The sequence below is a fragment of the Strongylocentrotus purpuratus genome, unplaced genomic scaffold, assembly GCF_000002235.5.
Source record: "Strongylocentrotus purpuratus isolate Spur 01 unplaced genomic scaffold, Spur_5.0 spur5_scaffold_3, whole genome shotgun sequence".
Taxonomy (NCBI): Eukaryota; Metazoa; Echinodermata; class Echinoidea; order Camarodonta; family Strongylocentrotidae; genus Strongylocentrotus; species Strongylocentrotus purpuratus.
In genome coordinates, this window is record NW_022145609.1 from 28,924,020 (window position 1) to 28,936,701 (window position 12,682).

At 36.5% G+C, this 12,682-nt stretch overlaps 1 protein-coding gene and 1 long non-coding RNA gene across 2 annotated transcripts; both read left to right on the plus strand.

The window, feature by feature from the left end:
• Positions 1-3,609: 3,609 nt before the first annotated feature.
• LOC115928557 (CUB and zona pellucida-like domain-containing protein 1) lies at positions 3,610-8,023 on the plus strand. Its single transcript, XM_030995872.1, has 3 exons — positions 3,610-3,777; positions 6,297-6,478; positions 7,610-8,023. Exons 1-3 carry the CDS (start codon positions 3,717-3,719, stop codon positions 8,021-8,023), a joined length of 657 nt encoding a protein of 218 aa, XP_030851732.1. The 5' UTR covers positions 3,610-3,716.
• Positions 8,024-8,625: 602 nt separating this feature from the next.
• Positions 8,626-9,961, plus strand: LOC115928832. Its single transcript, XR_004066240.1, has 2 exons — positions 8,626-8,715; positions 9,563-9,961. It is a non-coding gene; the product is annotated as an uncharacterized LOC115928832 (long non-coding RNA).
• The last annotated feature ends 2,721 nt before the right edge of the window (positions 9,962-12,682 follow it).

A 12,682-nucleotide genomic window follows, 5' to 3' on the forward strand; every position in this document is an offset into this window, starting at 1 on the left:
TGTGTTAAGCACATGGTGTCGGGCCTACTTACCAGATTTCCTTATATCTTCTATGCTCACTACTCGTCCAGTATACATTTTCTACCAAAATAGTTCTTCACTTGTCATTTATTTGTAATCTTGATCATTCACTGTAAGTTTTGTTGGATTCTGTGAGAATTTATTTTCTATCAATACCAGAACTCAAGCTGATCTTCAAACAAAGAGCTTTGACCCTACCTCCTTGGTTTGTACCTTTCACTGCAACTGTATAATGCATTTTATATATTTCATCATTTAAGTTATTGATTGTGATAGGCTATAAATGTTTTTATTTATTTATCCTTTGATTACAAAAATTAAACTTTGGCCTTGGTTTGTGTTGACACCCTTCTGCTGGGCACGCAATGATATATCAACCATTCCTGGTAATTTGATGGCAACAAAATTAATTGTGCTGTTTGTTTCAAGTTATGCATTTGTTTTTGTCATAAGTATTATTTTATCCTAATACACACCTTTTTTTTCCTTCGATATTACAATCAGCATTAAAGGCTTGTATTGATGACTGTAATCATAGGTATGTTACATTGAGAATAGAAAATTATTAATGATTATGAGATGACAACAGGCACCAGTCATCAAGATATTCATCTCTATTGCATCTAAAAACACAGAATTTGAACCTGTTTGTCAGATATGCTTACATGGAAAATGACAATGATAACATTAATCAGGTCATATTTCCCTAGGGTACCTCATCAATATTAATATTGCTCTTCCAGCAGACTCTGTTGGAAGAGCAGTATCATTGGTCTATTAATTGGGATGTAGATGTTGATGAATTATCGGCATCTAAATGTCCGATATCCAATTAGAAGAAGACGGTATGTGCTCCACCCACACAAAAAAAAACTGTTGATTGGCTAGTACCCTATGATAAGGCATCACTCCTCATGACCAAGTCCCTCTGAGATGACTTAAAGCCATCAGTCCCCTTGTTGCTTGCTTACTTACTGTCTATAGATGCTATACTTCCCATGGGAAACAGACTTCTTGTTTATCTGTACAAGAATTCTCGCTATCGCCACAGGCAGAGATAAAGGCTTCCTGGTGCTCTAATAGATGATATGATTCCTATATAATTGAGTAATTTAAACGACTGATATTTTGAATATCACTGGGGGAGAAAATGTTTCTGAACTTGATATTTTATAAGTTGTGTTTATGATCTCAAATGGGGTGATTTGTTTAAAGGGAAGTATCTTCAAGTGTGTAAATCAAATCAATACTTTGCTTTATCTGAATTGAGATGTATAGCCTGCATGTAGAGGGGCTTTACATTTTAGTTCAAGGAGTCAGCATTTCTATGTTTTCAAAAACTGAACATTCTTTACACTTATAAAGGACTGGTCATCTTCAAGACAGTCATTGCTCAAAGTGCGTTTTAAATGTTTGATTCAATGGTAGATGTATTCAGAGTAAAATCTTGAAGTTCATTTCACTCAGCTGTCCTGAAGGGTTTAGATGTAGAGTGTATCCAGGGGTGTATTTCACAAAGATCATAAGTTGAATTTATCTCCAAGTTGGACTTCACAATTATGGAAAGCTGTTAGCATCTTAGAAAATATTTTGTAAAACTTATTTTAGAAGGCATAAAATGTTGATTCAAATCATTCATAGTTTCTATTTTCAAGGAGATTTCATGTTCTTGATGTGGAATTTATGAAAAGTCTAAAATACTTTTGCTTTTGAATATGTTATTTTAAGGCTACAAATGGCTCTCCATAATGTTTCAGTCCAACTTAGAGTTAAGTTCGACTTAGGATCTTTGTGAAATACCCCCCATGTATTGTATGTTGAGAATGTTTGTTATCTCTCTAATGTTCATAGGACCATTAACTATGTGAACATCTAAGAAGTGGAAAGGAGTTGATTATGTTGTTATGAGGATTCGTTTTGTAATTACTTTGTTTTTTATTGCACTAAAGCATGTGAAAAAATAAACGTGTTTTGGTATTGTACATATGTAAATACTAATGGTTGTCTTGGCCTTCTGTTTGTAGTCGCTTGCTATGAGTATTGGTTGATTGAAAATGTATTTGTTTGGTGAATGATTGTCTGTATTGGTTTGATTATTGATGAATGATTGTGCCTGCAATATTTTGAAAAGTTAGTGTACATGTATTTCTTAAGGTTGATTTTGTTTGACATTCAGTAAGCTTGTATTTTCCCAATGCTAATAGTCAACCGGCGATTTCTGTCGATGAAATTAACCTTTTTTGGATGTAAGAACCACAAGGGGTTTGACTTTTGTTGAAGTAAAAAAAAAAAAAAAAAAAAAATTGACTCCAAGAACACACTTTGTCCTTTTAGCACCAGCTTGTGTTACCCCTATATGAGTTAGAAAGTCTTTGAATGAAAGTTCATGGAGTTAAGCTCATGATAAGAAGGAATTTACCTAAATAATAAATGGAATTAAAGAGTGCATCGCATACCATGATGTATTTCAAATAAATTAAAATAGGGATCAATAATTTATGATACTTCATGAAATGGGCACTAAAATTGATCAATATTGACTTTCTATAATCTAAATCTTAACATTATAAATCATAAAGGAAATGTTTAATCTTGCTTACATAGCGTGGGTGTCATGGTGGAGCTTTTGCGGATGAAGTAGCGAGAGAAAAATTCCATCAAGTGTGGGGAGAATGTGAAAGTAGTTTCATCATCTTCTTGTCATCTTCGTTATCTTCTCCTTTTTTACGTGTTTCGATGAGGGGGAGCTTACCCTTACCCCATAGTAGCTACATGCACAGTACACCAGTAACACCACTGCCTCCTGATACGTTTCGATTCACTGCTGTCGTCTGGGGTTGATGATAATGTTGGGCGGCCAAGTGAAAAAAGAAGAAGAAAAAAGTAAAACAGTAAAACGGCACTGGGCCACCCCCCCCCCCTGGCAAAAAGCTAGATCCGCCCCTGAGTACCCCCCCCCCTCTCTCTCTCTCTCTCTCTCTCTCTCTCTCTCACTCTCTCTCTCTCTCTCGCTTCCTCTCTCTCTCTTCCTCTCTCTCTCTCTCTATATTATATATTATACATCTCTCCCTCTCCCTCTTTCTCGATCTCTTCTTATATGTCTTCATTACAAAGGGATAGAATAGAGGATATAATATTAAGTATGTATTATAGAAATTGATGTAGATTTCGATTCAATTTACAACAGTATGACTCTAGCTAGCTACATACGTGAGGTGTACAATCATTGTAGCTTGACCCAACTGACCTTCCTCCTTCAAAGGTTGTCTTAGTAATTCACAATAAATACCATCACGCAAACTTCTCAAGGGGTATATATCAGTTACTTATTAATGCCTTATCTTATGTACATAATGATTGAATCTTTATAGTTCCAAACTCTGAGACTAGAACATATTTGTTAGCTTTAGATCAGGACAACACGTTGACTGTTATATGCACTCATTTTTATCAAAAGGGACTTTCTACCATTGTCATTGACAGCTCAAAGAAAAAAAGGAGGTTACCTCAGATTAAAAATGGCTTTTCACGACTTCTAAAGTGCTTAAAGACAAGAATTCTTGGATTGAGACTGCATGGTATCATTAATCTGAAGTGCATTTATTTTGATGGAGTAACATTATGATCTGATACTCAAGCAAGATGAATAGAAACGAAAGGTTTTGATTTCGCATGTTATTTTGGGACATGTCAAAATGATTTTCGTCTTGTTTCTGATCGGGATGTTTGGAGGCTTCGTGTCTGGAAAGCAGAACGGTTAGTAAGAATGTTTCTAACAAGTCCTAATATTATACAATGTTCAGGGCCACGTCTTACAAAGAGTTACGATTGATCCAAATCAATCGCAAGTCCTCCAATCAATCGCAAGTTTGCAGTCTCCTATCTCTTATGTACATAGTTGCGATTGATATCAACTCTTTGCAATACGGGGCCCAGGTTTTACCAGCATTTTACACAGCGGAGTATTAATATTTCTAACGTTATACTGCTTTGATTGATAATTCTATTTTGTCCGTAATTTACCCGAATGTTTGGTTTGGGAATACTTCTAATTCTTTCATTCATTGATATGTGATTTGAAGTTTAAACTTAGAATACCATTGCATGAAATGTCTCATTTTGTAATGTTATATACTTAGCAAGTACAATAACTGATAACATATAGTATAGATTGTAATATGGTTTATATGCATGTCGATGATTAGAAGTATATGTGTAGAAATAACTTGCTCTCTTGTTTCAACGATCCACTACTTTCCTATTCTATGTCCGACTTTCCCTAAGCATACTTTGTAACATGCAATAATATTGTCCCGTTTCTCCGATTTTCTGTTTCTTCTCAAACCAATAGCTTTCGAAGGATTTATTTCATATTAATCAATATACATCCATTTCATTGTAAACGTAGACGTCAATCATTTAACAAAAATTAATTTGTTTATGAAAGACATTTTAAACAAGAGTTTGTTATTTACAATTTCGACCGCGACAACGATCACTGAATATTGTAGGATCGCGTAAGCTTCCAATATGTTCATCTGGATCAAAGTCATGACCCCATACCAAAACTTTTTATCACCTTTAATACTTTGATTCTTCCGAGCAATAACAAAAATAATATATAATTTAGAAATAACAAATAATGTATGTAATTTTCTGCCTTTAGTGTAACTTCACATCATGCGCCATTGAACTGTAATTCCTCATATCTTCCTCTAAATGACACCGATTGTGGAACAAACGAGTCAGATTATACCATTGGTGTTCCTGTTTCCAATATCGATTATCACTAGTCAATGTTTTGTTTTAATACTCTACTAGTATATGGGTAAGCCCCCCCCCCCTCCCCCCCTCTCTCTCTCTCTCTCTCTCTCTGTCTTTCTTTCTCTCTCTCCCTTTCTTTCTCTCTCTCTCTCTCTTTCTTTATCTTGTTCTCTCTCTCTATCTCTGTCTGTCTTTCCATTTCTTTCTCTCTATCTCTGTCTCTCTATCTCTCTCTCTCTGTTTGTCTGTCTGTATGTCTCTCTTTCTTTCTCTCTCTCGCTCTCCACCCTCTCTCTCCCTTTCGCCATGTTTGTTTGTTTGTTGTTGTTGTTGTTGTTGTTGTTTTTTGTGTTGTTTTGTTTTGTTGTTGTTGTTTTTTTTTGGGGGGGGGGGGGAGATTACATGTCGACTGTGCCCCCTTCATTATCTACGTCACCATCCTCAAGCCCCTTCACCTCTGCATGTCTGCATCTGTCCATTATGCATATAAACATTTATCAACTGATATATAGGAGGACGATGGAATGATATACATTATTCAGCTTGGTGAAATACTACAATATTCATAACATCATTATCTTTCGTGTCCTTCCAATCCTTCTATTATTATTATTATTAATGTTTTGTCGACATTTTTATTCTATATGGAGCAAAAATTTCCTGTATCTAATTCATCTCAGCTACGATCGATCTATCACTTTTAAAGCGGAGTAAAAGGCGAGCATGGAATGAGGCGGTGGGGTGGCGGGGGGGGGGGGGGAGTGGTCTTGACAGGCTGAAATCATCTCATACCATCATCCCTGAAGTTGAAAATATGTGGCCTCCCAGTTTACTCTTGCTATTATCCCTTTTTGTTTATCAGGGGCGGATCTAGCTTTTTGCCAGGGGGGGGGGGGGGGGGGGGGGGGGGGGGGGGGGGGGTTACCCAGTGGCGGACCCAGGATTTTCCAAAAATCGCGCCGTTTTACTTTTTTTTTCTTTCTTTCTTCCCCCCCCTTTTTTTTTCTTCACTTGGCCGCTCAGGGGGGGGGGGGGAGGGGGTTAAACCGCCGAACCCCCTAGATCCGCCCCTGTAAATCATCCCATTCATAGCGGCAGAAGACTAGTCATCCTTCTTTTCAGTTCAGATTAATCTTATCTCCTTTCTCCTTCGCCCACTTTTCTTTTCTCCGTACAGTTTCCCTTTTTCTTTTTTTTTTGCATTTTCTTTCTTATCCTGTGAATTGGTAATGCAAACTTTGAAATCTAGATGAATAATGCTACACATGCATAATCAGGGGCGGATCTAAGGGGCAGTTTCGGCGGGCTAAACACTCCCCCCCCCCCCTTGGGCGGCCAAGTGAAGAAGAAAAAAAGGAAAAAAAGTAAGACGGCGCGATTTTTGGAAAATCCCGGATCCGCCACTGGGTAAAACACCCCCCCCCCCCCCTTGGCAAAAAGCTAGATCCGCCCCTGATAATCTGTGAAACTAATTAAGATTCTTGTATTTTCTTCTACCTGTATCTATCTAGGTGTAGAGCTGACATGCAATGGCGACTCGATGATAGTTAGACTCGATACCAGTCGTCTTCTCACTGATACATCATCACCATTCTCTGTTCACCTCATCGATCCTTCATGTCAAAAAGACAATCATGGCGCCAAACCGGTTACTATAGCAACAGCTTACAACAAATGCGGGACATATAAACAGGTAATTTAGACGCCCCCAACCGCCGCCCCATCTTTCATGATTTGTTTTGAAGAGTCTGATTTAATTTGTTAACCAAACTTTGCTTCAGTTATAGACGCTTCTCTTAATTACAGACCGACCTTGATGTGAAATTAAAGAAGCGAACAGTGAAAGGTCGTAAATAGATTGAGCAATCAAACAAAGCGCAAATGAGCGCAAAACAAATGAGCCCATAATCACGTAGGATGTGATGAATAGATCGAGTATATCCGGGTGAAGAAAGAAACCGCTTTCATTACTATTTCTCAATTATTATTGAGCAATCGAATGAAGAATAAAGTTAATGAGCACATACTCACGTATAGGATGGGATGAATTGAAACCGCTTTCATTACTTTTTCGTTTTACCCATCTTTTTATTCGCACGCTTGTGGGAAAGAGAGAAGTGAACTCTTTAATTAGTACGACATTTGAAGATTTGAAACAAAAAAAGATTAAGCGAACCGGCATTTTGATAACTTGAGATATTTTGTAATAGCATGCAAGGTAAAAAAAAAAAACACAACAACATCCTGATTTTACCAACGGGATGTTTATGAGGAAAAAAAGCAATGAAGATTTGGTTGATGTAATGAAAGTAACATTTCATATTTCTCATCAGGCAGTATCACCATGGATACGGCATGGATAAGATTCCTAGAAAACTATGATGACACATTGTCATGATTGTGAAAGACAAAGCAGATGGATGATACGTCGGTTCGGATATTGCAATGGTCTTACATTGTCACTAAACAGACAGTGCAACGATGTATGGATGTTTACTCCCAAACTGAAACTTGTAATGTAATAGAAATTTGATTTGTCACATAACTTTTTATCTTAAGCCTTCATTATAATTTCTTGTCATAAATGTTCACATGGAATACTACCAAAAGCATATACTTTGATTAAGATTAATCTTTAATAATCTCAGATACTATACCAACATTTCACCACTCATATTGAAATGTGTCATTATGATACTTTTCACAGAAATCGATAATTATTTCTTAACAGAGGATTGTTTCCTTTAAAGTACGGGATGTATTTGAAGCTATAATCAAACTGCTATCATGAAAGTAATTATACTTTTTTTCTTCTTTCTTTTAGGTTCAAGATGCGAGCATTGTGTATTCAAACCAAGTATACATCCAATCAACCAACGGCGAGGATCTCGACATTCTCGTACAATGCGAGATATCCCGACGAGATTTCACGATCGGTGTCATGTCATCCTCATCAATCAACGATCTCTCATCATCAAACGATACCGTCAACGAAACCCTCGATGAACCTCAAGTTGGATATGGAGCGTTTTATATCACCATGGATCGCTACACCAACGCAAACTTTAATGACATATATCCTATTTCAGAAACAAATTTAGGACTAGACCAAGACTTATTCTTTGAAGTAGAACTCCGAAATGTGGCAGATTTGAGGCTGAATTTAGAATCGTGTTGGGCTACTGTGGAATCGGCATCTGATTCTCAACCACAATATGAATTCATATCAAATGGGTGAGTGTGTATACATAAAACAATGATTATCTTCATGTTAATCATCTTCGAATGATAATCCGTCTTGCTATCGGTTTGGTAGTCCCTATTCCATTTTCAAATTATTATATATTTTTTGTTTATAGACAAAAGGTACCTCGTGCAATATCAACTTCTTTGATATAACTTTGAAAAGGTATTACGAACCATTATTAATAAGGTGGACATATAATAATCATAAACGTTATAGTGAGTTTTTGGCTTCTCATGCCAGTATTAATAGATTTTAGAATATTATCACGACTTGGCGAAAAGAATGCCTGTGTTGTAGGTCTGTTTAAAAAAAAAAACATGTTAACATTCTTCCACATAGTTACCAACTATTTGTAACAAAATTTGAACTATTAATTATTATGTATACAAAATACTAGCCCCCCCCCCCCTTTCCCCACTCCTCTCTCTCTCTCTCTCTCTCTCTCTCTCCCTCTCCCTCCCTCTTTCTCTCTCTCTCTCTCTCTCTCTCTCTCTCTCTATCCCTCTCCCTCTCTCTCTATCTCTCCCTCTCTCTCCCACGTCACCCATTCCTCATTTAAAGTTACTCTTGTTTTCCGCAGATGTAAACTAGACGAGACTGTTGTGTTTTATAATGACCCTACCTCGCCCTTCATTCAGCGATACTCATTCCGTTCGTTTGCTTTCAAGGGATACAACCCACAGGTTAGTGTAGTTTACTTGTATCATTTCAAAATCTCAAATTGACCCCCACAAGAAAACCAACAACAGCCAAACACAAAACACGAATAGCTTTTTTAAACAAATAAACAAACATAAACAAGAACAAACGAAGAAAAAATTGAATGTCGGAGAAAATGATTTATATCTTAATTAACTTTTGGTCTCACAACCCGACAAATCAAGACAATCAAAGTGTATTATCATTTGGGTGATGTGGAATATTGGGAGACTATAAGTATGTGGATGTGCGAAGACAATCATTTATTTTATTTGTCTGCTTTCCATCCGGCGTTGGATACACAACTAACTTGAGAGTACCTGTCAACGAAAAACAACAAATTGCGACAAAAATTGTTTCCTGATAAAAATATGAGTACCCCCCCCCCTTTTGTCGTTCATTTTCAGTTTTGCTCGATATTACTTTTGATGCGTTTAGATACTTTGATTTCATGATATAGAAACACTACCTTACAACCTTAACTCTGAACTTGAAAACATCTGCATCGTGCGTAAATGTCAATATTTAATAGAGCATTAATCATCACATACTCAGAGTTAAGTCTCGCCTAGTTAAGGAACTTCCACAAAGCAAATATACATTTCGTACTTGCTTTTTGATAAAAACGTGATACCAGAGATATTGCAATTTTCCATTTTCTTTAGAAAAAAGGGAGTTTCGAAAACCGAAGTTAGAACACGAGCCTGTATACAGGGTCCAAGTACCAACTATGTCATATTTGCACCCCTAATAAAACTTATCCGAAATAGGCCTAACCCTTAATATTTTTATTGGTATTATATCTCCTTGATCTTCTCTCTTATCATATAGGTATACATTCACTGTAAAGTCTTCATTTGTGACGTGGAGGATTCAGAATGTATCCCATCATGCAATCGGTCTAGACGTCGAAGAAACGCAAGCCAGAATACCATCACGAGAGACATCAGAAGCTATCGACGTCAGTTTAACCATCATTAATGAAAATCTGTCCCCGTTCTCTTTAAGAACGTGAAAGGACGCAAACTTTCTTTCATGTTTATGTTCAAAAGATAAAAGAACAATTTTTAGGCCTCCCCCATAATATGGTGCAATTCTGCTACGATAGCAGCTCCATCTGCTACGATAGCAGCACCCTCTGTCAAATACGCGAATAGGTGGATGCAAATCTTCACCCCAATCGCACCCTTATTTGTTAGTGTGTAGGGCCTTTATTGGTTCGAACACTAGGTAAAACCTCTGATTTTACTTCGTTAGTTAGTATCTCTTCAAAAATCTACTCTTGAAATCAAATACGAGTGTTATAAACCTTACGTCTTCCTCTTAACATCTTCTTAACCATAGAGTGTATGAAGATTAGTATATTTATTTGAAGTAAATATCATAATTTCTCATAATTTTTATTCAGTACAGTTAAAGGTAATACAAAGTTTTAGGATGGGGTAATGAATTTGGTTTAAATGAATATATTGGAAGCATATGCGATCCTACAATGTTCAGGGGTCGTTGTTGCCGTTGAAATCTAGTCTAAAGTTATGAAATTGTGAATAATAAACTCTTTATGTTATAGAGCTCCTTCTCAAGGTCAAGATATTAATTAAGCTATAAAACAAAGTTTCTTGACTAAAATCGACCAATTAGCTATTCCCGTTTGAAAATTATATATCACAACTACATATTCTGAGATTTTCATGGTCACAGCTACCATTGTACGGCCGTAGGCGCTATTTGAAATTTATCAAAATTTACCGGGAGCACCGGTAAATTGTTATATTCAATTTTTCTCAAAAGGAGAAGTGTTTTAGGGGCTAATTTTTCTTGTGCTTATAATACATCTACAGGGGCATCCAAATATATCAAAATTGTAAAGAATCATTTTCCACCCAATTTTTAAATTTCCCAAAACTTTGTATTACCTTTAACGTTTTCTAAGTTCATTCTTCTTTATCAAACACACAAATTATTGAATCTCAACATCGATTTTGGAACAAAGAAGGATGTACATACACTTTGAAAGCACTGGCGTTGCCAAACTTGTTGAGGTTGGGGGGGGGGGTGACATACAACATCACACAGTTCCGTGTATAACCGGCGGGGGGGGGGCGGTTATTGTGTAAGAAATTGTAAATATAAGATATCTGATAGAAAGAAAAAAAGTATTGCTATATTTGTGTCTGTTGTATCATACGTCACACTGATAAGGTGACCAAATAATCATACGTGTGCCTAGACGATAGGATATGGGATCTCTTTTAAATTCTTGACAACATTAATTCTGAATAAGAATATTTTAGTGTAACACAATACTGATTGATATACCAACAATGAAATGCGAAGGAGATAACTTATTAATGGAGCAATATACCAAATAAAATTATCAAGCCTAAAGGTGCAAATAAAATGAAACAAATTTATGTGATTTTGGTATACACCATTATTACCTTTAAAGGTAAAGACCAGTTATGGTCATGCGATTGCATTGTGAAAGAAACGTTGTGGAATCGATCGTAAAAGGTTGATCATCTAGCATCTAGCATCTGCAAGGTTCTGGAATCATCAAACTGATAAGAAATTCGGCCCATTCTTCGTAAAGTTACAAGCACTATACACAGAAAGATGTATATGGGACTACCCTATATCTCTCACAGACCATGAGAGAAACAAATTTACCAAATATATGAATTAGTAGGCGGTTTCCCGGCAAATTTTGTATCATCATGTATTAGTCAAAACATATTCTTTCACATGATTGGTAATGAGAGCTTCCATTTCATTTTTTGAAATTGGGGCATTTCCAATACTGGTCTTTACCTTTAACATGTTTATGCTATATTTTTGTTATAACTTAGAGGATTTGGGAATGCTCAATAAAGTTTTGACAGTGTGTAATGCGTATTTTACCCAGGCCAAGAATCTTTTAGTATATACCCAGTTCATAGACGATGAACAACAGTCTGAAATATAAAGATGTGTACAACAGTACTGTAGGAAAAGAAATGTTGTGTAATAACTAATATAAATGAGATATAATCATGACAATTGTCAAAACATTACTCGGATGAAAGGAAGGAATAAATGGCTATGCATACATGTTTTGAATTCATACATGTGAGTGTCGTGGTCGAGTGGTTTAAGGCGCTTGACTGTAGATGCGAAGGTCGAGGGTTCGAAACCCGACACGGCACTAATATCCTTTGGCAAGATATTTTCCTGCACTTGCTACTCTCCACCCAGGTGTTAAATGGGTACCCGGTAGGATGCGAACGTTCATGTGGTTGGACGAGCAAGTGTGCGCCTGTAAAATGGCGACTGGCTGGAATGCTCCCTAGGGAGTGGAAAATGTGCACACATTGCGTGCGGGTAAGCCTGAATCCGATGACCGGGGTAATAATATATGTGTAAAGCGCTTAGGCACATCGTTGGATCGGTGTATTGAGCGCTATATAAAAAAACGGATTATTATTATTATTATTATTAACACGCTCGCAAAGACATTAAGGAAATCTACCTAAGGGTAATTTTAATACGTCTTTGCAATGTATAGGTGACTGTTAAAGGCTACTAAATTATCTAAGAAGATTTTTCGAATGTCTTTTCGGTCGTGGATAGAGCCTACGGAAATAGCTATATAGGCCTACTTGTAACATTGTTTTTTTTTTTGTCAATGTTCAACTCTGATATTATACCGTGGATATATGTTGTTGTTGTTGTTGTGTTTTGAGTTATTGGCGATTAGTCAGTAATTTGACTATTGTCGCCAAAATACTTTACGGCACGTGTTATATCTCTCAATTTTGGATTTTTTAAAATCCAAAATTGGCTAATTATGGTATCAACGAAATAAATAAACTGCCATAATAGCACGTGCACGTACGTGTTCGGAAATGTTCCCTTTGTTTTCTTTCTTCTTTTGTTGGTTGCTGTGGTAACTGTAAAAACATGATTAAGGGA

What these genes read in the sequence shown, in the direction of transcription:
- LOC115928557 (XM_030995872.1), top strand. Translation starts at nt 3,717, where the DNA reads ATGATTTTCGTCTTGTTTCTGATCGGGATGTTTGGAGGCTTCGTGTCT. An exon ending in CGTGTCTGGAAAGCAGAACG is followed by an intron (nt 3,778 to 6,296) that starts GTTAGTAAGAAT and finishes GTATCTATCTAG; the next exon opens with GTGTAGAGCTGACATGCAAT. An exon ending in AATGCGGGACATATAAACAG is followed by an intron (nt 6,479 to 7,609) that starts GTAATTTAGACG and finishes TCTTTCTTTTAG; the next exon opens with GTTCAAGATGCGAGCATTGT.